The following is a 26,111-nucleotide window of genomic DNA, read 5'->3' as shown; positions in this document are numbered from 1 at the left end:
AGTTTTAAAATGTGTAAAACCATGTTTGTTTGTTTTTTTTACTTAGTAAAACCAGAACAGACTTTACACTAAAAACTATGAAATTTTTGTATTTATGTATTTCAGAAGTATGGATCTGATCTACGATGGCATCTATTTTTTTGTCTGAAAAGACTAGCACTACCAATGCTTTGTACCCAAGAAATTCAGATTTTAATGCACAAAGTTAAAATATCCAAACCTGAAAGTTTAAGGAAGGCTTTTTAATATCCCCTTCACAATTACAGTGATAATAAGCCTGATTCTGAGATGTAATGAGACACTTCTGCACCTTCATTTGCACATGAAGACAGATAAATTCTAAACAAATTTGTGATCAGTTGAATTTTTTGGCCCTTGTTACATACACTCTCCCTTTCTCTTGTCTACACACATTTACATCTGCATAGATGGAAAACTTGCATAAACCCACACAAACATTGAGATTCTGTGTAGCTTTCTTTATAAAATTTAATCCTTCTCACCCCAACTAATAATTTTTTCTCTATCTTAGCATAGTTTTGGTACACGTCTGTGGTGCACCTCTTGTACCATGTCATGTTATAATGGAATATATGGGTGCAGGAAGTCAAGATGCTAACATGACTTGCTATACAGTTGTATAACATTAAGAGTGGAACACTGGTTAGGTTTTGGTCTACTTAGTCCCATAGAACTACTTGCGGAAAATTAATGACAATGTTTAAAAAGGATGAAAGAGAACGGGGGGAGGGGGGGGGGGGAAGGGACGACACACAAAAGAACAACCACTCCTCCAAAATGTATTTCTCAGTCTGAAATTAAGTGCTAATGATAAACATATGTATGTAAAACTCATTACAGTCCTTTTAATGGAGAGAAATTATTCAGTTAGAGAGCCTTCATTTTTTCAAGAAACCCTTTTTAACAGGGAAAAAAAAAAGCCCTTGTATTGAACACTGAGTGGGTTGTTGACAGAATAGTAGTCGCCTTTCTGCTTTTGAGGTCTTCACAAGAAAGAACATGAAGGGGTACGAATAAAAATCCAGGAAAAGAGAAGGATGCTGTGTCATAGATGCTCATATTGGCTGCAAGAATTGACCTTGGTCCAGTCCCTCTTCTCTGGCCTGGGATGCCATCTAAGCAGTGTAGTCAGGTACTCATCCTCCAATGATCATTCTCTGTCTGTTCAGAACAGTGGGTCCATGAAACAGAGGCAAAGCCAAGAGAGATGAAGAACACAGTAATGCAGGGGGACAGCAGCAATAAACACACAAAACAGAATACAACAAATAACCAGGCTCAGCTGTTACAGCACTGGTGCTTATGAGGGATTATTACTGAATTAGTCTGTGGAATCTAATGATACAAACTTGTCAGTGAAGGGGAACGTGTCTTGGGTGGCCATCTCTGGAGATTCCTCCAAGATTTGCAAGAGTCTCTCCTAAAGTTTTGGTCCCCATTGCTTCCCTTTCTAAAGCTCCAAAACTGAGTCAGTACGAACAGATCATCACTGTTTTTTCACCTAAGATCTGATTCTTCCATTTTGGCTGCTACCCTGCTCCTCATGTGTACATGACCTAAACAGGAGCATCAGTAGAAGACTGGTAAAAGAGTTCAATATTAATCAGTCTTTATTTTTGCATGTCTTTGAAAAATACATACTACCATAGATTACTGAAACAGTAAGTGAGCATTTATCTCCTCAGATTTCATTTTAGACTGAATTTGCAAACAGAAAGTGCTGTAATACCTTGCCTCTAATTTAAACTGGCCAATGGCTGTCAAGTTATATTCACAGGAAGTGACAGGAAAATGTTTTGCAGTGGGGCATATATACTAACAGTGGTGTTTGAGCATGGCAAGCAGACACCAAAAAGGTCTAGGAAAGAGTTTTTCCTAGAAGCATAGAAAGAGGCTAAATATTTTGACTTTTTGCATTTCAGAAATACTTAGTGAAGACACTGAAGTGGTTCCTAAAATCTGAAATGTACTATAGTCGTGCAATAGATAATACTGGTGTTCAAGCAACTTCAGTGCCATCAAGGTAAGAACTGGTACTTTAAAATTATGAGAATGAGAATTTTATGGACTTTATTTCACTTGAGCTGATTTATTCTTGTTCAATTACTTCATACTTTAACATTAAATGTATTCTATAATCTGATAAATGAAATGGGGGATTTAACTGGTGGCTGCAAAGCTAGTATGTAGCTTTGGAACCAATGGATGGCTCAGTTCTATTCAATGGAACTGGAAATAAAACCAAAGCATCGTACTGACTGTTCCAACAGCCCCACAGAGGAAAAGACCTGTTCCTTCTGTATGGCTTCCACAGACAAACCGTGGATAGTTTTTAATTTGTGATCGACATTTGAATACTCGAGAAAGAAAGAAAAAAAACACCAACCAGAAGGATTCTATTAAAATTGTTATTCTGTCATTTCATGTGATTCCCTGTTCTTCTTCTTTCAGTGTGGGTAAGAAAAATGGAAGAGTATTTTCAGCTAATCTACTTCCAATTTACTGGTAAAGTAAGATTTCTGGATGCTGGAAATTCTGCAAAAGTGGGCATTGCAAAGCCCAGTCTCAGGCATATCAGTTGTTGCACATCGTCAGTAAGTCCAAGAAGTCTGGGGTACATTTACTGTAGACTTAACCACACACGCATCAAATGCAAAACACATTTGTAACAGCTCAGCAGGTTTTGGGTTCTCTTGATAGTCTCTTTCATGTATCTGAGTGTTGACAATTTTGAAAGCAAAGGAAATTTATTTTGCTAATTACCATGGCAGTCACCACTGCAATATGAACAACTGTACCTTAGTTCAAACTTTGTGTTCATTCAGTCCCTATTCAGGACTGACAAATCTGTAAATGTGTAAAGGTGGATAGAACATTTTGTAGTAACTTGCCAGTCTCTTTTTGAAAGATAACAGGAAACACAGAGCCTATTGGGGAAATTCAAAGACAGTTCAAGGGGACCAAGATTTCACTTACCACCAGAATATTCCATCTGGTAAACTTTTCATTTTATCTACCCTGAAGTTCCAGCTCAGATTTAACTTTTATTTCATGGGGTCACTTTGTACTTAATGCTGTGCATCTAGATTGCCATGTATCTGCATGCACATACACAATTCCTCTGAATGTGTGAAACACATAAAGTACACATTTGTGTGAAACACATGAAGTATACATTTATGTAAAACCAATCGGCTTTAAACTTACCTCTGTTAAATCAACAAACTTGTGTCTAATGCTTGGTAAGGACCCAATAAGTCGTATTTGTTGAATTAGTTCAGATCTTTTCCTGAGCTTCTCCTCATCTTCTTCTAAGGCTTGCCGACGAAGTTCTTCCTTTTCTTCACAAACTTTCTGAACTGGAAGATAAGAACTAATCTCTGTTAGCTGGTTGCATATGTTAAGAAATCCATGTGGAGGAAAATTCATATGCATTTGTGCATAACGATAATACTACTCATCTAAACGTACTAGAGGGAACAGTCTGGCATTGGTGGGTGGAACGATCAGAGAAACAAATGAGTACTTCACACCTACACTGTCTATTCCGCACATAAACATACTGTATACATACATAAAGTAGACACTTTGAATTACTGCTTTGTAATATCTGTTCTAATTTGTGCATAGCTTCATTATTTAATAAAAGGATATTAAACATAGCAAATACTAATATTTTTCCCAAGCTCTATATATATACCCTAGAACTCACTGACTTGCAAGGGCTGGTAGGCTTTGCTAGCTCATTTCAGAGTGGCTAATACCCTCTCCTCACCTCAAGCCTTACTGATATAGGTATATACAAGCAGAGAAAAGTCTGCTCACCAAAATACGCACAACTAGAGGCAGCCTGTTCATGCAGTATGTATTAACATGGCATTGCACTGGAATATGTACAGCCATGCCAGCCAGAACTGCTTTCTCCCTGCACTTCATGAGCTAATGTATTAACTGAATACTTTTCTTTAAGAATAATGGAGGAACAGTAACATTTCCCTTCATCTTAATGACTGGTCTGTCTTGGAGGTGCTACATTCTCCCTTGTGATACTATTTTTCTGGGAGATGTTTTTTTTTTTCCTTAGCTACAGTCTTCCTCTCTGGTCTGTATTGTCTGGTGACGACAATAACTTTGAGCCACGATTCTTTCACATTTGCTAGGCAAATCCCCTCTTACTGATATGAATCACAAGAATCTGAGCTTTGTAACTTGATTTGACAAAAAGTAGCCATTCACATATGCTATTTTCAGATGGAAGAAAAAGTAACTGCAGAACATTAGTGCTGTATTTCTTTCTTTTAAACAACCAGTAGCTTAGAATTTCTCATCTACCCATTACCAACTTATTCCTGGAATTCATAATCATACATTCATGGGAATGTATATCCTGGTCTTTCACTCAAAAGGAAAAGGTCCACTAAAAGAAAGATGAAGTAATTTGGGGACATTTGTCATCATCTCTCATTTTTCTGGCAATATGTAAGTACCTATCTTCTGTTTGTACTTCTGCAGCTTCCTTTTCGCCTCCTTTGCATTCTTGTGTCCTTCTGTGACCTGCTCCACCAGATCTCTCACTTCTTGCTGTTCCTGCAGACGTTTCTCTTCATACTGGTGCATCAGATCTGCTTTCTAAATCCCAAACAAACAGATGAATAAAACTCGTGATAACTGGTGATCTGATTGCCTCAAATCACTGAAATAGAGTAAGGAAAATTAGATTTTAAGTACTACATCATTCACAAAAGTAGCAAGGACATTGGTTGGGGACAACACAGAGACCCATCTTTAAGCTTCCCTCCCTATGTTTTATTTACCAATAATATTTGCACTGCTATTTTCCAGGATTCCCTCCCACGTTTCTAAAAACAGACAAAAAAACCTGTCTCTGGATCTGGTTGTGACATAACAGGAAGAGTGCTAATCTAATACACAGCAGGTTGTTTGCCTGCAGGATAGTCTTGGGCTTAAGTCATATCTCTGTAACATACAGAAGTCCACTTCTGGCTATCATATTCCTTTCTTTGTCACAGGAAATGAACAGGAAATGGAAAACTAGATTTCTTACTGTCTTTTCTGTTTTAGATGGAAGACAAGAGTTTTAAAAGAAGGAGGAGGGTCAGCATGACAACTATTAATGAATGGGGAATTGGTGCTCAGTACTTCTGGAGATCTTCACATGGATGAAGTGCTGGTATCTGTTGGCAAGCGAAGGGAACTGCCTGGAATTGATCAGGTTAGAGCAAGTCTGATTTGCAAGTTCCTAAGTCTGTACATATGGGGCATTTCTGTTAACAAATAAAACACTTATGTTTCTGAAATCGAGGCAAATATAATAATTACAATAATTTTGGAATGAGCGTCAGCAATCATGCTATGCCAAATTGTACATAGTAGGGTTCATTTTAAGTTCTTGTTACAGCCTGTCTAAACAGACATGAGGATTCAATGCCAAAAAAGATTGAAAGATTTTATAGAGTATAAAATTAACTCATTAAGCAAGTTTCCTTTTTGCAGTGTGGCTTCTTGAAAATCTTGTACATTTGTGGTCTCATCTTAAGCTGCTCAGACACTGCAGAGACATCTGTGAGCGGTGCCAAGAGAAATGTAGTGGGTGGCCTACAGTGCATAGCAGCAAACTGGGGCAATAGAAAAGAATGGCCTGTATTAGTGACTAAGAAAAAATTTAAATCTATAGCATTCAGTTAGTTAGTTTATAGGAAAAGAACTGGAAAAAAATGTGAGTTTGGGAATATAACGAAAATATCTAACAATGGTTTTGGGAAACTGTGATTTGCCAGGTTGGAAGCTGTGTGAAAGTACTTCTTGGTATAAATATTCAGTTTTCCATATATATAGATCCAAAGAGGGTTTTCTGCCTGAACTTTCCCCTAAGAAAGATCTGTGCATGTCAGATAATATGAAGAATTGTATCAGTTTAAGAAAACAAATCCTCTCAGATTTGTGGCCCCCATTTTAACAAGATAATTAAATTAGTCATATATTGTTAATTTCATTGCAAATGGTGCTTAGTATCTCAGTATCTGTTAAAAAATGATATGCACAATGACATGAGGAGGCTTTAACCTTCTGGTTTAGTCAATTTACTTTGTAAGTGTTTTCAATCAAATCAAACACTTGTAAAAAGAACTTTAATGCATAAGCACTGCTGTATCTGGAAGCACTATTTTTCCATTGTTTGTATATTCCAGTGAGTAAAGACACTGTATAGAACTTTTACACCTTCTTATATTAGGTATCATCTGTGGTTTATTGTGCACTGATCCAATGTAAGGGAAATTTGAGCACCACTGCATCTATTACCTCTTCTCTCATTAGATCAGCTTTCTTCTTATTTTCTTGAATTACATTCTGATGGGCTAGAACTGCCTCTTCATAACTCAGTTTTCCTTGAAGCCTCCTATACTCTATTTCAGCCAGCTGTTCTTCCAGATCTTTGTCACGCATCTGTTTTTGCCATTCCAAGAATTCAGACGGATCTCCAGCCCCTTGCAGCAAATTTTCAATTCTGCAAGAGAGAGGAAAACAAATCCTGTTGTGGGGATCTGGCTCTGCAGCCTTGCCCTGGTTCATAAAACATTTCTAGCAGTTCGCTGTGATATAAGGTGTTTGATCTCTGAGAGAAAAAAGGCAATCATTGCAAAGTCATTTGACAGCTTTTAATTCCACTCTAAGAGGGGTTCCTACTGTGTGGAAAGCCTGGGAAAGCCAGACTGGAAGAACGTGCATGAGGGCATGGATCTGAGTTTTTAGTAAAACAAAGCCCCAAGAGAGGGCAAACTTTAGCTACATATGGATTCACATAAGGAACGGAAAGAATCAGGCTGCAGGTATGTACATTTTCTCAAGGGATTACTTTTCTTAGAGGTAGAGAGAACAAACAACTTTTCTCTTTGACAATCTTCTTGGCCACTTTAACACAGAGAACTAGAAACTTTTCTGCTTAGTTCTATTTCTGTTTTGTATTTTGTCAGTTAAATAATATCGCTGTAATGAAGCAAAGAAGTATTCAGCTATTAAGCAAAGCCACATTCTTATTCTATGCTCAGCTGAGAGAGAGCATAGCAAATGGACTGGCCCATCAAAGTCCTGCAGCACAAGAGCAAATGAGCCAAGAACTAGGGCAAGAGACACAAAAAAGCAGTGAACTGCCTCTTATGGTTGCTTCCCAATGCATATATATGTATGTATCTGTTGTATGTTAAATGCAGAAAAAGATTAAAACTCATTAATATAAAATAGTGTTTAGTTACAGGGAAAATCTTTTCCTTTGCTGAGTGGAATAAAATTCTGCCAGATAGAGGGAACAGTATCATATACTACAAAAAAAACCCTTCATATACATATACAGCTGATACAGAACCTGAGCGATGCTTTATATCTTACTGCTAAAATCCTGATCTATATACCAAAATTTTCCAGGTCCAAAGACCAAATCCAGCCTTAGGCAGTCATTCTGGGACTTGAAATGTTAACAATATTTAGTGCTTAGCCTGCTAAATTAGGTGAATTAGAAATAATACTAAATCATGACACAATACAGGTTTTATCTTTGTAAAAAGTATTAGTGAAAATGTTCTGTAATTCGAGTTACAGAATACAGTAGCCATTCAGGAGTTGTCCTCTCCCTAGTTAATGTCTGCTGAAAACCTGTGCTGCTGAATAAGGATTCCTTATGTCAGAGAAATCCTTATATCAGCATTCCTTAGAGCCCTAAGTGCACCAAAAGGACCTGCAACCTGTCATTCCCCACCCATGCCTGGGATTTAGTTGCTTGTGTTTTAAGACAGCTCAGATGCAATACAACCATATAACACTGGATCAGGCTGGAGTGGAAATTACTGTGTGAGGAAGACCTATGAAAAGTCCTGCTAGTTTAGGTGGAGTGTATGTAAGTTAGCTCACAGAGTATTTCCTTGGGAGCTGCATTTAAGCCTTTGTCCTTGCCTAAGCTACACTGTAGGTATGTCTGCACCCAGCCTAACACCTTGATGACCCTGCCTTGTTGACTTGGCTTCCTGGCTTGACCTCAGCCCTGACTCATCACTATGGACTCATACAGCAGTCACTGGACCATTGGCTGACCCTTCCATCTGTCACTGAATCTGCTCTGCTGTCTTGCCAGGGAACTATGGAACTGAGCTGCTCTCAGTGAGGACATTGTCCTTACCTGCTTTGCTGCCACCCTCAACACCTAGCTTATCTTGTGCAGCATCACACCCTTAATCCTCCAATCTAACTGTGACACAATTTGACAGGTATTCTTATACACATATAAACAAATTCAAGTATCAAATTTGTTATGTAGTTGACCTGAAACCATTGAAGAAAATTGAGATATATTAAATGGTATAGCTTAATATATATATGCATTTCATAATGGACAGAGAGATAGATGTGTATTTTGGTCATCATTTATTCTGGAGAATGGGAATAAATACAAGTGGTGCTTATTGGAATTTGCAGGTGGACACTAGACAGAGTGCTAAGTGAGAACACAGCCCCACTGCACAGCATCTACAGTAGAACAGTGACTTTAATGTAGCCTTTCATTTCATTCCACTTCTTTCTTTATATTTCAGTTGTGTTCTAGAATAGCTTCCTGATGCATAACAACAGATCCATTATTTTAGTTTACCTGGAATTTACTAAATTATCTTTAATGTGGTTAATTATTTTCTATCCAGGGATTTGAAAAGTAATCTGAGAAGTGTGATTATACCTCTTGAGCTCCTGTTCCATTTTCCGCTGATAGAGGGCACCCTCTCTTAAAATAGCTGCAGCGTTCAATTTAATAGGTATATTGTCAATCTGTCAGGAAAGGGAATGTATATACTATAGTCAGTAATGTAAACCATAAAACAGAGTATAAAAACATTTCAATGGGTTAAATAAATTGACCTAAGATAGCATAAATTTTGCTTAAAGCATTCATCTAGCATCAGTCTGACATTCACAATGAAATTGCATGCTGTTCATAAACCACTCAAGCTGCTTAGGAAATCAGTGAAGTCCCCCAAGTGGATTATAAATTTGTAATCACTCTTGGACCATGTCAAATCCCATAGAATGTGTTCGCTTCCTTTCAGTTCTTTCAGTGCTCATATACATAGTGAGCAGGGATTCCATCTGCTTTTGGACAAAGAAAATAAACTGCTTCTTTGAAGGAGGGTAGGTTAACCAAAACCATTAAAGTCAAACATAAGCAGTACTTTTCATAGCAAGGTCTCTAATCACTATTAGGGCTTCAAAATACTATTTCTAAGACAACTGGCATCACCAATTGCTGTATCCATTTTCTAGCTAATAGAGGTGAGGTACAGTTCTCAGTGACTTTCAGGCTTCCTGGTGTAAGTTGCACTAGATGCTGTGGCTGTTTTTCAGTTCCTCAAAGTTGCCTTAGGACTAACTCCAAGACAACCTCTAAATACTGAGGGAGGAAGGGAACAAGCGCTCTAACTGTTAAAATTGTTCCCTGTCTGTACAGGTCGGCTGTTCAGAAAAAAATACATCACCTTTGCAGGCAGACTTTGTAAGAGACCTGATTTGAATGGAGGCAAAGCAGTGCTGGTGGGATAAGAACTGGGATAATTTCTGCAGAAAACAAAGCTCAGTCATGACACATTTGACCTAAATCCATAGAAGTTACGTGTTCAGAATCCAAACATGTATTTAAATCCCAAATTAGCAGCTTAATGAGTGGTTGAGAAACAGAGCACAGAATCACTCAAGCTATACGCTGCAAATATTGTATGCATAAATATGGACTATACTCACCTGAAATACACAAGCTAACTGGAAAAAGGATGGTTTATAATTGATGTTACATAGGTAGGTTGAAGATAACAAGCATATGCTATCACATAGAAATTCACTAAGTAGAACTACTGTGTTTTCCAGAGAGATGGCACATTTTAATGGATGAGAATTAATTACCTGTCTGGTTTGAACAAAATATGATAACTGGAAGAATTTAGGAAAAGAACCCAAACAATTGTATTTTATTTCTTGTGTTTGACTCACTATCCTTACTCTTCTTAATGCCTAATTATGTTCTTCCTTTTGGTCTACTCAATTCTTCATAAAGCCTCCTGAATTACATAAATAATCTCTTCCCATCCTGTATTCTATCCACCATCCTGTATATAAAATACCTACTTAGAGTAGACATTTTCTCCGATACACATAGAAATGTTTATTTTTTGGCAATTACCTGTGTAAACAGATTTCATGTTGTTTATTTACTAACCATAATTTGGATAGGGAACAGAACAAAGAATGATTATGGAAATGCCTTTAACTTTAGTTTCCCAGTTTGTTAAACAGAAATATGACTGTATGGCAATGAATGAAATATGACAACCCAGATAGTCAAAATAACTCGGACTACCAAGACATATGAAGACAGTTATAAGTAAAATAACTGAATAGGTTCTTTTATGTCATATTGTATCAAAGAAGATTTGCATTTTACTCTATCTTTTGCTGTAGTGAGATATCTTCCTTTTTTTTTTTTTTTTCAAAATGAGCATATGGAAATAATTAGGAAAATGGCAGAACTCTGGAATTCTTGTGGAAAATAATTGTATTTACTATTGCCACATAATGAACACACAATAGCTCACCAACAGTAATAAATATGTAAAGAGCAAGGCCTGATATGAGCAAAAGGCAGATTGAGACAGTGATGATGCATTTGTACTGTCTCATTCTTCCAGTGAAAAGGATGAATAGATGTTTTGTAACAGCAATGAGAACTAATTGCTGCTGCACATAATAGATGTGGCTGAAATGAAAAAATATATTTAATACACTGTGGATGTTCTAAAAAGAGGAATGGAAAATGCTAGTTGATGAAAACATTATATAATTCCATTAATTTAAGGACACATTATAATACTATTTATACATCTTGGACAAACCTTCCTCTTAGGATTTGTCTGCTCACAGAGTTGCATAGGCAGGAAGATAACAGGAATAAGAAGTATTTTAAAAGTCAGTAACAATATGCCTGTCTCAGCTTGGAAGTTACAGCAGCATCTTGGGTATCACCTAACCAACCTTTAAGGCAAATATGTTCAGATGACATAAAACTGACTATGCTCCTAGAGGAGATACTAGCAGCTGTTAGAACTGGCCCTAATGAATGCCATAAGATGCCAAACCCATACTTTATGCAGTTAGGAGGTGGCTTGACTCTCATTAGCCCCCACTAAGGTTTCAGTACTTTACACTACTGGAAAAGGAAGCGGGATATACCTAGTCTTGAACTAAGCCCACATAATTATAGGTCACGTGTATTTGGGTTAACTATGTAAGTGTTTCCTGGTTTGTTCCTTCCCCCCTCCCCCCCAAAGTGCAGAAGGCACTGGGATCTTACTGCTTTCCTATAATTTTAGTGCTGCTGGATTCTGAGTCAGTGATACTGTTATTAAAGATAACTTCAGTATATGATTAATGCCAGCTATGCTTTAGAAACAGTTGCCAGATGTCCAGTTCCCCAAACAGGGAATCAGTCTTACAAAGTGTGTGTGAACTGTACCGAAATTCATAGTTCTGAAGAATAGGTAGACCTGTTTGGAAGATATTTGAGGTCACAATACAAGGGCAACTTCCACATTAAATTATTGTATATATGAACAAATGAAAGGTGAATGATGTAAGACTGAAGATTCTAGTAGTTATTGCAGAAATACCAACTTCATTTTTCATGTGTTGTAGCAGTAAGCCTGAACAGCCCATTTTCCATGCTTACAATTCTCTGACTCTTGGAAATTCTAGCAAAGCAGCAATCAGTATAGTGGATTTTATAACCTCAGTGTGTGTCTAAAGGAAACAAGACAAACATCCAGACTGATTGTATATTGTGTATCAGGCAGTCATTACCTGGAATGTCTACTCAGCATCCTCTGGGATATCATTCTGAAACAGTGATTTATGGACACAATATTCTTCTGTCCCTATGCTGAGCTCTTAAACCAGGGGTTTACAGTTCTTGTGTTTTTTTTGGGGGTTGTTTGTTTTATTCTGCTTTGCTTTGTTTTTTTCTGTGGACTATTCTCAGTCCTTACCATTTTACATTAAATCTTCTCCCTTTGCAGTTGAAAGCACTGTTAAGGCAATACGGTTACATGTGAAGTCATGTGGAACTGCATGTGACTTACCTGTCAGGCCCCTCAGGGAACCAATGTGTCTTAATTGCCCTGACCAGCCTCACTTAGAACCTCCTTTCACACCTTCTGCTCACTTGTCTGGGAGGCCCACTCAAGCTCAGTTATGGGCTTCAGTCTTTCCCCTTATGCTGGAAGTAATTCTGCTCCTGGTTGTCTCCAGCTCTGTCTCCTGCTGTCATGGACTTGGGTTGCTGTTGAAGCCTTGCCTCCTGACTGGACTTGCTGAGTGGCCTCAGACCTGACTTTTTAACTTGCTTGTCTAATGATGACTTGCTCTCAGCAGAACCTGGCTTTACCACCAACCTTGTCACGTTCAGATGCTGTGGCCTGGTTGGTGAGGACGCTGCCTATGCTTTCATCATCTTTGCTCCTTGTTTCTCTTCCCTCCTGGAGCTGCCACACACTTGCTGCTCCCTGACCATACCTTTTGGATTGTCAATAGTGCATAGGCCAAACTTTTTGAGCCACAGGCTCCGTGATTCCCATGGTCCTGGCTACAGCATAAAAACATGGATTCCAGTAGAGTTTGCAGCACCACAGAATTTGCATGTTTTTCACTTGGAAGTTTTCAAGTACATCTGACAACAGTACCTTAGAGGTTACTCACCTTCCTTTGAACCTTTCGAGCCTGAAATTTACTCTTCATGCTGTCTTCATACTGCGTGTTCTGCAGTTCAAACCAAAAATATATTAATTCATTTCAGAGACAGATTTTCAAGTACACAGCAAAAAATACTAGATATTTACAAAAAAATCAGTCTTGAATATTCACCTAGAATATTAATATGGAGTAACAAATATTATCATAAGGGACTTATTTTGGAATTGCTATATCCACAAAAACTTACTATGTATTTCCAACTTAGAGGGAATATTTTGTACCAAATGACTATACAATGGCAAATCCAAAAGTTGACTAAATTTTATTGTCTAAAATAATGATAAAAACGTAACAGCAATGCTTTATTTGACTAGAAAATATTACTTACCTATATTAAAATATTCAGCTCAACTGAAATAGGTATTGGTAAGACAAAGTAGAGTGTCAAAGCACACTTTGTGAAAATATTAAACAGTGGTAGAATTCTACTGATGGTTATTAATTTAATTTTATGGTGTTGGCTATAGATACTGATGTGGAAGTGTCTGGGACCATGGGGATGAACACAGTGAATAGAATATGCAGATGTGATGCTGAAATGAGTATACATTGATATATTACACGCAGTTTGGTGACATACTTGTGAACTGGGAATCAGCCAAAGCATGGGACCATTATTCCCACAGTTTGTCTGCTTTGTAGCATAAAAGGTAATGGGAAAATAATATGTGGGTTTAGAGAAAAATGGCCAGTTTGGGGACTTGTTGGGAAGGGTATAACAGGAAGGCTGCTTTTCTCAAATTAGAAGACTAATAAAGCAGCACAAGAAGTATAAGAAAATGGGTTGTGCATTATGCACCCAAAGAGGCAAATGTTAGTATATGGATGTGAAATAACAGTACAACTATAAATGATAAGCACATAATTCCTAACCCCAAGTAAACAAAAATTTTTGAATACTTTAAGATATTTTTAAATACTCCAGTCATTTTTCATCTTCATGCTGGTAAATTTGTAGGCAATAAACTATTTTGTAGCATACCTCTGCCTTTTCAGACTTCATGATTGCACACTTGAACCGGTCAGCATTTGCTTTCAGGAGCAGATCCTAAAATGAAAGCAATTTGCTTAAGGAATGTGGTACATGTACATTCTGTAGTAAGAATTTTCTGTTTCAAAAAGCCTTGCAACTCAGTATATTAACTTGTTTGCAAGGAATGAAAGCTTGATCTAGTATTTTCATTCCTGATTAAAGACTTGGAAGTGGGCAAGTCTTGATTTTCTACATAGTTCTGCCTGGTTGTATCTTTGCATCATGCCTTTGAGAGGTCTTCATATATGAAACATGTTGCTCACCTAGAATTCAACCTCATAATTATCTGTGGCACATTAGTACCCTAGGTACTAATTATTTCGACATAGCTAACAATGAAGATCATGACTGGGGGATCTGAACACTGAGGTTTGCTCCAGTAGGCACACCCCTAGCAGTAATCCTACCGGTCAGTTTAAAGTGGTGAGTATGGGCAGCCACATTTCTAGTTTGGGGATATTCCTTTTGGTTGTAATCCAAATCTCTAATCATAGCTATGAAACACATAGATTTTCTAGTGGCTTTCTGGACAGAAGCTGCCCATAACATCAGAGCTTCTATAAGTGTCTGGAGAACAGTTTCCAGTGTTCTCAGTCCTTATAGATGCTCAGAGATTATACAGTGACAGCTATAGCTTCTGCAAAAATGCTATGAAACAAAGGGCATTTTTTAATGCACATTTATTTTAGGACCCAACATTTCAGCTTGTTTAGCAAACAGTCTAGGGAACTGACCTTTGTGAATGCTTTGGATGCCTTTTGTAACATTCCAGAGGCAACAAAAACTGCTGTTATTGCAGCTATAATTTCTGTGGTGGTTTTCCTTTGTTCCTTGTATTCATGCACTTTCTCTACTGAAGAACGTGGCTGGTGGTTTCAGTGATTTTATAGTTGTCATAGATTTTTGACAGTATAAGCATTGTGATGTCTTGCTTTTCCTCCCCAGTTTTTCTAGGATGTTTGTATATACAAGCAAGCACATGGACAAATAGGTGTATGCTTTATCCACAATACGGAAATAATAAAAGGATAAAAAATAAAGTTGTATTGTTTTATAATAAAATAACAAGCATAAGTAATGTGATGGGCCAGCAAAAGGAATGCAAAGTGTATCCCCTCGGATCTATCCCATATCAAGGCATTTACTATGGTTTAATAGCAGAATCCAATGCTCCTTTCACAAGGACATGAGGAGAGCCCAGAACAGTGATAAATGAACTTGTACTGACTAGTGAAAGCTTGAGTAAGCCATTTTCAGAAAGGGGGTGGGCAAGTGCAGATAAAAAGGAGTCAAGTAGCATGCCTTTATCAAGCTTATACTGCTCTGTGATTGGATATGGTGACTGCAATGTGGGGAGGAAGGAAGAAAGTGGAAACTGATGTTTAATTAATTCCCTTCAAGGAGAAGAGGACAACAATCTATTAACTATGGTAGGAGCTAACTCATTGGACAGGATTCGTATCAAAGTTTGGATCAAATAACTAGATCTATTTCTTTGTTTTTCTAGGCCCTCCCTTCTCCTGCCCTCTTAGCACACAGACAATGTATTCTGCTTCTTTACAAATCATGCACACTTCCCACTCACTCAGCCTGCTGATAGAAAGAGTATGGAGTCTGCACAAAAAAGGAGTTAAAATCTGCTGGCATTTTAAAACAGTAGGTGATGACGTGGGCATTTATCAGTTACTATAGAAAACAAACAAAAGTATTGAACACTGTATTTTGAAGCCTTAATTATTAAGTGAATACCTTAAATATCCACATCCTGTGGGAGTAAAAGAGCCATTAAACTATTTCAAGCTTTCGAAGAGAGTAATTGTGTTTCTGCTACCTTACATGGCTACTTGCATAATTTCTCAAATAGTACTTGTGAATAAAAGAACAATTATTAATAAAATAAAGAAGATGGAAAAGCGGTGATAGAACAGAATACAGGATACAAATTCCATGTCCGTAGAGGAAGAGCCAGGAGCTATTAGGTGTAAAAGCAAGTATGTTTCAGTTAAAGTTCTAAGACTTGTGAAGATGGAATGTTGCAGAAGAAACAGTTTAGAAGAAAGAAAAAAACAGAACAAGAACATAATACACTTACTTCTGCTTTTTGGCGATTTTGGGTTCTGATTTGCTCTAGTTGCTTTTTTTCCTTTGGAGGTTTGTAGGTGCTTGGAGGAACCTATATTAAAAGGCAATAATTTCTACAATACGGGGTATGAAATATTCCAAGTGACACATTCTTACAGGAAAAAAACACATTCACTTTTACTGTAGAAGGGCTGCAGTTATTTTTTAATTATTGATTTTTTTCTATCAGTGCCAGTGTAGAAGACATGGACAGATTCCAATTAGCTGGGACTCCCCAAGCTTTCCAGTCCTGTCCAATGTAATACCTCACCCACCCATGTGGGTGGGATAGTCTGCCACTTTACTGGACATAGAATCATAGAATCATAGAATAGTTAGGGTTGGAAAGGACCTTAAGATCATCAAGTTCCAACCCCCCTGCCACTGGCAGGGACACCTCACTCTAAACCATATTACCCAAGGCCTCGTCCAACCTGGCCTTGAACACTGCCAGGGATGGAGCATTCACAACCTCCCTGGACAACCCATTCCAGTGCCTCACCACCCTAACAGGAAAGAATTTCCTCCTTATATCCAAAATAAACCTCCCCTGTTTAAGTTTTAACCCATTACCCCTTGTCCTATCACTACAGTCCCTAATGAAGAGTCCATCCCCAGCATCCCTATAGGCCCCCTTCAGATACTGGAAGGCTATATCTGCTTAAAATATTTATCTTGCTAAAACTGTCACATCTCAATTAGAAATTACAGAATTAATTCAAGACTTAATGGGAAAAATCTATAATCTGTACTGTACTGGAGGAACATGGGGATCCCATCTAGATTTATTGGACTATATAAAGAACTATGCTTTGAAATTCTCATGAATGTGATGTACTTTCCATTGCCTTTGCTATTTGACATCATTATCTAGAGACGAAATAAATGTGCAAACAGAAGAAGCTAGCAATTAAATGCACTGGTGAGAGTGCTCAAGTATTTTTGTGAGCTTTTTAAGTGAGGTAGAACTGAAAGCATTTCCCAGCAGTATCTAAGAATTTTTATTATGCTTTTATGGATGGAGAAATTAAAGCCCAGAGGATTTGAAAAGGGTTGCACAGGCAGTGAGTATTGGTTTATTTCACTCTTCTTCCTAGTCATGTGCTTTACCTGCAAAACTGTGCTCATCTGCCAGTGTAAACTAAAGATCCCTCCTCAGGAACTGCTCTGCTTATTCCAAGTTATTTAAGGAGGAGACTTTCCAATCAGCTCTGTTTCAAAAATGATCTTAGCCTTGTAGTTTAGCCCTCAGGTACCACAGTGCTGAGCACCAATCAGGCAGGCAGATAGACAATACAGCAATTACCCACTTGCTGGAAGAGGATCAGTCACTGTAAGTAAATTGAAAATGCCAGCAATAGAGATATAAAAAAGCCCAAACTGTTCCTACTTCATCCTAATGTGAAAAAAAGAGGGGCTGGGAGTAAGAGGCAACAACCTTGCTTTTCTTCTCCAGCCAGTGGTCAGGCTCCCTTTGCTTTCTGGATGTCCTTACTAGAGGTTTATTTAGGGAGTAGATACCACAAGAAGTTTAAGGAAGACCTAAATAAATAATCTGAACTTTGGTAGTCTTCGCTCTTTTGTTTAAAGTTGCTGTCATAAGATAAACAAGAGCAAACTAATGCAATGCTATTGTATTAAGAGCTTTTCTTTTTATCCATAACAATATCATAAATATATTGTTGGGTCTGTGTATCTGCAAACAAAATCTTCTGTATTGTCCAAATGAATTCACCCATTTAATTACTTTGAACAACCAGCAACTCCACTTATGAAGCACAGCTGAAATAATAAGGGATATATCAAAAAATATGCTAAATTTGGCTGAAGGGTGTTGCAGTAACATCTCAGTGCAGCTACTTTTTTTTTTTAACTAGACGATTGGTTTACAGAAAATCTAAAAATAAAAGAATTGCAGAATCTTATTATTCTAATGCAGTGGTGACATTAAAAGAATGGATTTTATTTGTAGCCCAAGGCCAAGATCCAAAGAAGTTAAATGTGTCCAAATCATTTTGCATGTTATGAGGTTTGAGCATGTCTCCATTTGTTTCCTTTGCAAACTTCAAGCTGAAGCACTTATTTTAATTTGTAGAAGTGTATTTATAAAGGTGTGTATATATATGTGCATGCTTGTGTGTGTATCCATGTCCTTGTGTGCAAAGGACAGTGGAGAGAAGGATTTATAATATTTAGGCCAAATATTTGGAGTGAAATGTTTCATTATTAAATTAAAAACTTAAAGTGTATTTCCATATCACTTAGTGTCCCCCATTGCTAAGGCACATTCATGATGATGAATGATCATCCTTCTAGGTCTATGTTACTTCAAGGAACCTTCCCAAAGTCAGCGGAGAGTCCCATCTCAATACAGATCACTAAGACAACCACCCTGCCTTCTGCAGTATCTCACATCACTCTTCCTCCCTGGTGAAGGAACCTGTGTTCCTTCACCAGAGGAACAGGGCAGAAGTACTTCCCCACCTCCTGAACTCAAATTATGTTGTACATCCCATCTTGCATCTCATTTTATCTCTACTAGAAAATATAATGCAACCTAGCAGAAAGAAATACCTTAAATAATAATCCTGTTAATCAGAATAAACTCCTTTCACCATAGGGATGCAATAACTGATCAGTAGGCATTGCTCAAAATCCAGACGCCTCCACAGGAATTCATACAGCTCTTTCAAAGCTGAGCAGTAACTACGCCTGTAGTTATTGTGACTACAATAGTCCCTGCTAATACACCACATGACAAGTTCTTTGACAGATGCATGAGAACTGTGAGAAAAAATGGGTACCTCATAAAACAAACAACTTTGTCAGAAAATGGTTGAGAACATTTCTGCAGATTATGGGATGTAGTCTGAAAAAGGTTTATTTCTGAGCATTCCTTTCAGTTACATACAACTCTCCACCACACATTAGCCAAAACTATGGCCTGCTCTCATTTTACTAACTCTTTCTTGCCATCTGGGCTCTCTTTTCAGTCTCCATTCATTTCAGCATCTAAAATGGTGATACTGGCAACAGTATGGAAAATTAAAGTGAAGCTTAATTTGCTGAGATGGGTACAGAGATAAGCACAACATATGTCACTACTGCACTAATAGTTTTAGATTCACACAAGCTTTTAAATTTGCAGGCTTGGTCAGAATGTAAACCCAATTTAGTATAATCCTAACAACACAAATGAACTTCTGTAAATGCATCTGCATTAAAGCAAATTTATTCTTAGAGGGGCTGCACAGCATAAAGGTACTAAAATGACAGCAATGTGACTCATTCCTATACTGATTAAGTGGTTATTAAATGCAGTTTTTCAGAGTCTGGTATTAAGCTGTTTCAATATAAAATCCCATTAACTGTATAACACAGTATCATTAAATTGCTCTGCCATCCTAGGATGTAAATGGTTTCTGAGAGCATTCAACACATGTATTATTTAAAACCTGAAGTGCTAATACAAGGTGGCAGATAATGTCCAAAAGTATGACTTCCAAACTCACTTCCCACTTCATTTAAATATAGATGATTTTGGAGTCTTTATTAAGTTAGTCATAGCAGCTTGATCCCAAATCCTGTTTGCCTTATTGCAGTGAGCTAACTTAAAGCCAGTCGTGTGTCTCTGAGCTGTATCACTGTAACTGAATCGCAATCTTAGACAATAAGTAAAATAAAAGCTTAGCATTTCAAAGATAAATCTAGTCTCATTTATATGTGATCAATATATTTAAACTGGAAAACTTTAATTTTAGAGATTCATCATTAATACAAATAGGAATAAAATTCCACCCTTAAGGAGGAGCTGCAAACCTCAAGTCCATCTCACCTCCAGTGAAATTGCTTTGCTATTATTTTAATGAGAGTTCATCTACAAAGCATATAAATTTATAAAAAGTTATCACTTGAATGTTCTTTTCTTACTTGCTTCAGTTCATTATTCAAAGCAAACATCTTACAAATCCAAGGACTACCAGAAACACTTGTATCAACGCTGCCATCAGTTTGTACCCATTGTATACTTCTACCTCCAAAAGTCACAAAAAACTATGGGAACCAACCTTTTCCCTTTCCTTTCTTACAAAACATTCGCTGAAATAAAACGAGTTAGTTTGGTTGGTTTTAAAAACCTGACCTTCAATAACACAGAACATTACAAAAATCCTTATTGATCTGTCAAAGATTGTAGATTTTGTATAATTACGTTAAAGAGACTATTAACTCCCCTGTCATCATTTGTGCACAAGCATACCTAAAACTTAGTATCTCTTAATGCATAAAAAACTCACAGGCAGGCCTTTTTCCAGTACTGGTATCGGCAGAGGTATGGGAATGGCACGTGGTTTGGGTACTGTCAAATTAAATTCCTTTGGCTGAGTGACTGCTGAAGTCTTGACAGTGGTGGTGCGGTTACTTAACTTATCTGTGAGCTGCTCAATCAGTTGCTGTACTTTTGGCTGCCATCTTCAAATAAAAACAGATTTTTCAAGTTTATTTCATTTTTTCTTTCATAAAAACTTACATGCAGTAGATGAGGTTGGCATTGGTGCGAATCCTGTAATGCTTTCAGACACTGAATTTAAATAGAATTGACCTGTGAACATGCACTCACACAGTTAGACTGTGTTACCTCATCTCTTGATAGACAACTAAGGTGAAAGAACCAGTTTCTACTCAAGAAGCAACTATCATTTTGCAGCAGGACCAGACTGAATCAGAAAAGCAGCTGCCATAAGCCAAGTACACACTTAACATACTTAGAAGAGAATATGAACAGTGGTCTGAGTATTGCCACTTCTACCAACTGACAGAGCACACATCAATCAGTCTCAAAACATAGGCAGTTCTAATAAAAGAATAGCAAGATGTAAGGAGTTTGGTGAATTAGCAAATGAACTTTCAGTGAACCCTCTGGGACAGTCAAGATGATTTTGATTTCTCTGTGGTTGGATTTTGGCTTGTATGAAGGTTCAGATTTTTCCCAGTGAATGGCAGGAAGGGGCAGAATTCAAAGGCACAAACAAGATATTAGAGGGCTACTTATGGTGACAGCTTCATGGCAGTTTTTCCTCCCCTGTATGTGTTCTATCCTTAAGTATTAGATACGCAACAGAGCTTTCCCAGAACTTGAAGAGCAGCTGACAATGCAAATCTACAGTAACTCAATTATATGGCTGTTACCTGCGATCGTACTGTCATTATGGGATGAAGCTTGCAAGTAACTTCTGCAAATAATGCAGCCTACTAAAATAATCATATTAACCTCATTGACATTCAAAAGAGGAATACAAAGACATACTTAAAAGCATTTAAGCTACTAAACTGATTAAACTGATCAATGCATCCTCAAACCCTTAAGGAAGTTTCAAATCCGGTAACCAAATATGGCTTTAACATTCTTGTATAACTTGTATTTACTAGTTTAGGCAAAACATGTGTTCATTATATTGAAGGCAATTGGCAGTGAAGGACAGCTCCAGAAAGCTTGGTGTTGGTGAAACAAGCAATAGATTAAGCCCCTGCCTGCCTGCATATGTAGATACAAAACCTGTGTGGATATGTGGGTATATGTCTACCTACACATCTCCATCTGTATCTTTATACTACTGTAAGCATAGATTATAATTAGATCACTATGATGGAATATATTGAGTAATATTCTGACTTTAGATTTATCCTTGCAGAATTCAGTGGAATACAGAGTATCACAAGCCAAATCCATACTATACATTTGCTAATCTGGCATATTCTACATAGGATGAAAGGATTCTTTCTACTGACTTGGATATGACAGTTAGAACTACATGCAAACTCTTTTTCAGCTGACATTGTTTGTAGTGTATTTTTGACTGACAGTGTTTGTCATATCTGGGTTAATTTACAGTGCAGTGAGGAGGATGAGTGACTGCAGCCACATTGGTGTACCAGTGCCAGCCCTAATTCATTTGTCCCGGGTTAAAATGAGAGTGAAAAAGTTACCCAATAGGCTGCAGAGCTACTGCAGCTACTGCAGAGCTACTTTCTCTACATGAAAGTGTTCCAGTTTGGCAAAGGTATTTCAGCTCCTGTCTCACCACCTAACCAGTGTGGGGACACACCTGGCACCTCGGAGCATTAACCTGTTAAATGATGCTGCAATTGTGTAAATAAGTAATAATTTTAAAATACTTGTTTACTTGCTTATCTGATTTTTTCAGAAGGGATTACATGACCACTGCCACAAACAAGTCTGTGCACAAAGCCAAACTCAGGGAAGTCAAACATAGTTTTTTAAATGCTTAATATCATACAGATATTGAAGTGATTTATGAGGCATGAGTCCAACTCTATGATAATCTGAACCTTCTATTTTATTTTTTTAATCAGAATATGATGTTTGATCTGTCCAGGGTCACTGAGGACCAAATTCACAACAGCTCTGAAAGGGCTTTTCCATAGCAGAACCTTGCCTCTGGGTAAGTAAAAGGGCTTACTATAGTTTGTGGAAGACAAGGAGGGTTCTGAGTGACTTCAACAGGAGAAACTAACAGCAAATTGAGCTTTCAAAGGCAGCTTTCCCAGCTTTTAAACTCTGAGGTGCCCAAAGGCTACTTAAGTGCTGCTTACCTCAGCAGTGGATCAATCCAGTTCTCCGTTACATACAGTGAACTGTAGAACCGACTCCATTCATCTTTTATCCACGTGTTCAGATACAAGGGATTGAAGAAGAATCTAAGAAACTAAGAAGAAGTGGTTTCTTTTAAACATGGATACTTAAGGTATGGTGTATGTAAGACTACAAAAAGATAGTTGCTGTTACTACAAACACTGCTGAAAAGCTTGCCTGTAATTGTAATCACCCTGTAATTATAATCACACCTGCACAGCATTTGTAGGTTCTCCTTAGTTCTGTTAGGACAGCCCCATGTCTTTCAGCCCTGTTTTGTCAAACACAAATAGATACTATTATTAGTGGCCTAAAAAAATCTAGGGGCCAAAACATGGGGCTGTGTTGATGCCTTTCATTTGCTTCAAACATTGTGCAACAAAAGGTTTTATTCAAAATTAATTTCTACTGAAATACACTGATTTTAGTGTAATTATACAATAGAGTTCCAGAGTATACTACACCTACAATCAACTCCTGTTTATCTATAGCTAGATGATCCCTGGTACCCAGAAACATGTCAGGCCTGGCACTGCAGCTGTATTACTTAAATTCCCTTCAGCTCTCTGAGAATTGGGCAAGGAGAACTGCTGAGAACACTGTAACTGCTGTACGATATGGTTTCTTCTTTTATTGAAATATAATTAACTGGCATATTTCCATTAAACTAGAAGACTAAAATTTGGCAAACTTACATATTGTAGTGCTGTACATGCTGGAAAAATAGCAATTAACATTTGAACTTTCATTTCCCACTGGAGTTCACCAGAAGGTCAAGAGCCTTGCTTTAAAACTTGAACAGTTCAAATGGCCTTTTGAAACAAACTCTTAGAAAACGGCACTCAGATTCAGCATGTGTCATTTGCTGCAGTATAAATGCCAAACGTGAACTTTTTCATTAAAATTCTTGGAAATGAAAGTACAAGCAAGGATCATACTGAAAGAACTCCAGTAATAGAAAAATAAAGCACACTAAATAATATTGACATGATGAGAGATGCTGGAAAGCAGTGTGCATTCACTTGAGAAGCTACAAATGGAGACTGCGGAGCTTGTTAGTTCAGCTCTGCCTTGGGTTGGTTTCCACAGAAATCATATATCATATAGGTCATTGCATTGAGTTTTTAGTTCTGGAGTACCACCATGTTGCTTCTTACATCACAGGTGGTGCGAGGCCCAAGGTGGCTCAGAGCTTTGTGAATAATTCACCTACAAACAATTCAGGTTTGACCCAAGGTGTTTGCTGCAGATGTTCAACAGATGTAGGAAGCCTTCTGCTTGAAACCTATAGTCCCGATGTGACCATTTCTAAGGAATTAACTTTTAAATTTAGTGTTATTTTCATCTATTGTGCTTCTGACCAGAGTCTGACTGAGCCAAAGTCCACAATCTCGGTTTTGATAATGTGTGTCACAGATGGCAAATGTCGGTAGAATAAGATCCATGAAGCCACAGCACATCTCATTGCTTAACAATAGAAACTTCTGTGTTTTGGGAACCTAGTTGCTAGGAAAAATCCCTTGTATTTCCGGTTTGTCTTCGGCCACATGTGACACAGGTGACAACCCCAACATCAGCAGCCACTGCTTTATTTATAGGAGCCACTGCTTTATTTATAGGAGCAGAATGAAACTTGAAGTACTCACAGATTTCTGTTTGGATATTACCAGCATTTGCCTCCTTGGAGACGGCACTGGACAGTCATTTTGGTAACAGCATTATTCTGCTTACTCCTCTGTCCTGAATGTTTCAAGAGTTTCACAACTCACAGAGCATAGTAACTAAGATTAATTTCTCTTCTAGAAGGGGCGGAATTACACCAGAAATTAACTGTACCCATTCTTACTATTTTAATGTACTCTGGCTGTAGTAAGACAAGTGTGTATAACTAAAGACAGCTTTGTAAAGCATTTTTACAGATGGGCTGAATGAATACCTTGCTTTTAAGAATTTGAGCATGCCCTGCTAATATTTTTAACGTATTTTCACACAGTGGGATTGTACAGATTTCCAAATAAACACAGAAAATGGGAAGCTTCCTCATCTGGTACTATCTTTACATCCCTGCAGTAATTTGCAGAGCTGAAGTCCTTATATTCACAACATAAGCTTTTGACTCTGGAGTTAAGGAAGTAACTGCAAGAAACAGCCGGTTCTGTTTCTCCATAAAAGTCAGCCACTTGAGAATATACCCACAGCTGTTTGCTGTAGTAGCAAATGCAATCAAGGAGGCTTCTGTCCACTTCTCTCTTCACCTCCTGATTCTTTCCCTCTTATTGTAGTTTAGAACTTCAGCTATGCAGGCTCAACCACCTGTGAGATTGTACCTTTCAACTGCAACAGAGAAATGCAGAGGAAGGCAAGAAGCTCTTAAGAAGGCTTTTCTGTGAAGAAATTGTAACAGACAACACTATTTTGAGGATCCTCAGGTAAAGGTGTAGAGAAATGTCCTAGCATAGTCTCAGGTCCTTCTGCTACCGTATGACCCAACCTGGGACTTTTTTTACCCCATGTTCACCATGAGGCTGATCTTGTCCTACTTCCTACTATCTTGTCCTCCTATTCCTACCTCATCATAATAGCAATTACAATACCCAGATCTTACGTAGTGATTTTCCTTAACAGATCTCAGAAGTTCTTTAGAAAGGACTTTACTGCTGTTAGAAACAATCAGAACATGGAGTGGAACAAAACAGGTTCTCGAATGCTAGAAAGGAAACTGGTTATTTTGCATTTTTTTACAAAGCAATAATGAAATCATAAAGCTTTTTACTTCAACGTTTATTTTTAACAGTGCATTTTCTCTAACAAACCCTTAAGTTTTACAACAAAGATAAAAGACTAACACGTATGAATACTAGAACAGAAAACTAGGCTTCAGCTAGCGATACATAGCTAAGTTCTTAGAAGAACAATCACACTAAAGTTACAAAATTGGGTTTTATCTTATGGCTCTGTAATTATACAGCCATAAAGATTTTTGCATGTATTCGTAATATTGCAGAATGAGAGCTTATGATTTTCTGTTCAAGCAGATGAACATGTGTGAGTGAGGTAGCATTATTATTCTGCCTGGGTATTCTGCCTAAATGAAAATGTATGCACCAGTCATAGGGAAACACTGTGATTTGAATGGATTCCATCACACAGGCCTTCAAAAGATCTACTCACACAAGTCAATTTCATTTAACTAAAGGCTACTCACTTGAGTAAGATATATCTGCATGAGTAAGAAAATTCCATTCAGCCTGTGATGTGCAGAAAAAAAATATTTTTTAACTAAAGTAAATCTATTCTGAATAAATATATGTGAATAATTTTTCTGCATCTCAACTGAACTGGGACATAATAGTCATCCAGCAAAATCCACAGGTCAGCATCCTGAAGGAGAATCCCAAATTTCTGATAACTTCTGTTGCTAAGGCTGCAGAT

General features: G+C 37.6%; 1 protein-coding gene across 2 annotated transcripts in view; it reads right to left on the bottom strand.

Annotated features, from left to right (window-relative positions):
* The window catches only part of CFAP99 (cilia and flagella associated protein 99), a 52,619-nt gene that overhangs the window by 11,002 nt on the left and 15,506 nt on the right, over nucleotides 1-26,111 (bottom strand). For both annotated transcript variants that reach the window (XM_061359836.1, XM_061359837.1), the window contains 9 exons: nucleotides 22,640-22,752; nucleotides 20,323-20,497; nucleotides 15,999-16,079; nucleotides 13,856-13,921; nucleotides 12,820-12,879; nucleotides 8,762-8,850; nucleotides 6,343-6,547; nucleotides 4,509-4,650; nucleotides 3,229-3,380 (listed from right to left, as the gene is read on the bottom strand). In XM_061359836.1, the coding sequence (XP_061215820.1) occupies nucleotides 3,229-3,380; nucleotides 4,509-4,650; nucleotides 6,343-6,547; nucleotides 8,762-8,850; nucleotides 12,820-12,879; nucleotides 13,856-13,921; nucleotides 15,999-16,079; nucleotides 20,323-20,497; nucleotides 22,640-22,752 (1,083 nt within the window). The remainder of the gene's footprint in view (nucleotides 1-3,228; nucleotides 3,381-4,508; nucleotides 4,651-6,342; nucleotides 6,548-8,761; nucleotides 8,851-12,819; nucleotides 12,880-13,855; nucleotides 13,922-15,998; nucleotides 16,080-20,322; nucleotides 20,498-22,639; nucleotides 22,753-26,111) is intronic.

The sequence above is a fragment of the Neopsephotus bourkii genome, unplaced genomic scaffold, assembly GCF_033783945.1.
Source record: "Neopsephotus bourkii isolate Nb327-2 ecotype Australia unplaced genomic scaffold, CSIRO-AGI_Nbou_v1 NB_994, whole genome shotgun sequence".
Taxonomy (NCBI): Eukaryota; Metazoa; Chordata; class Aves; order Psittaciformes; family Psittacidae; genus Neopsephotus; species Neopsephotus bourkii.
Note: the sequence above shows the minus strand (reverse complement) of the source record. Positions and strands in the feature narration are given on the sequence as shown.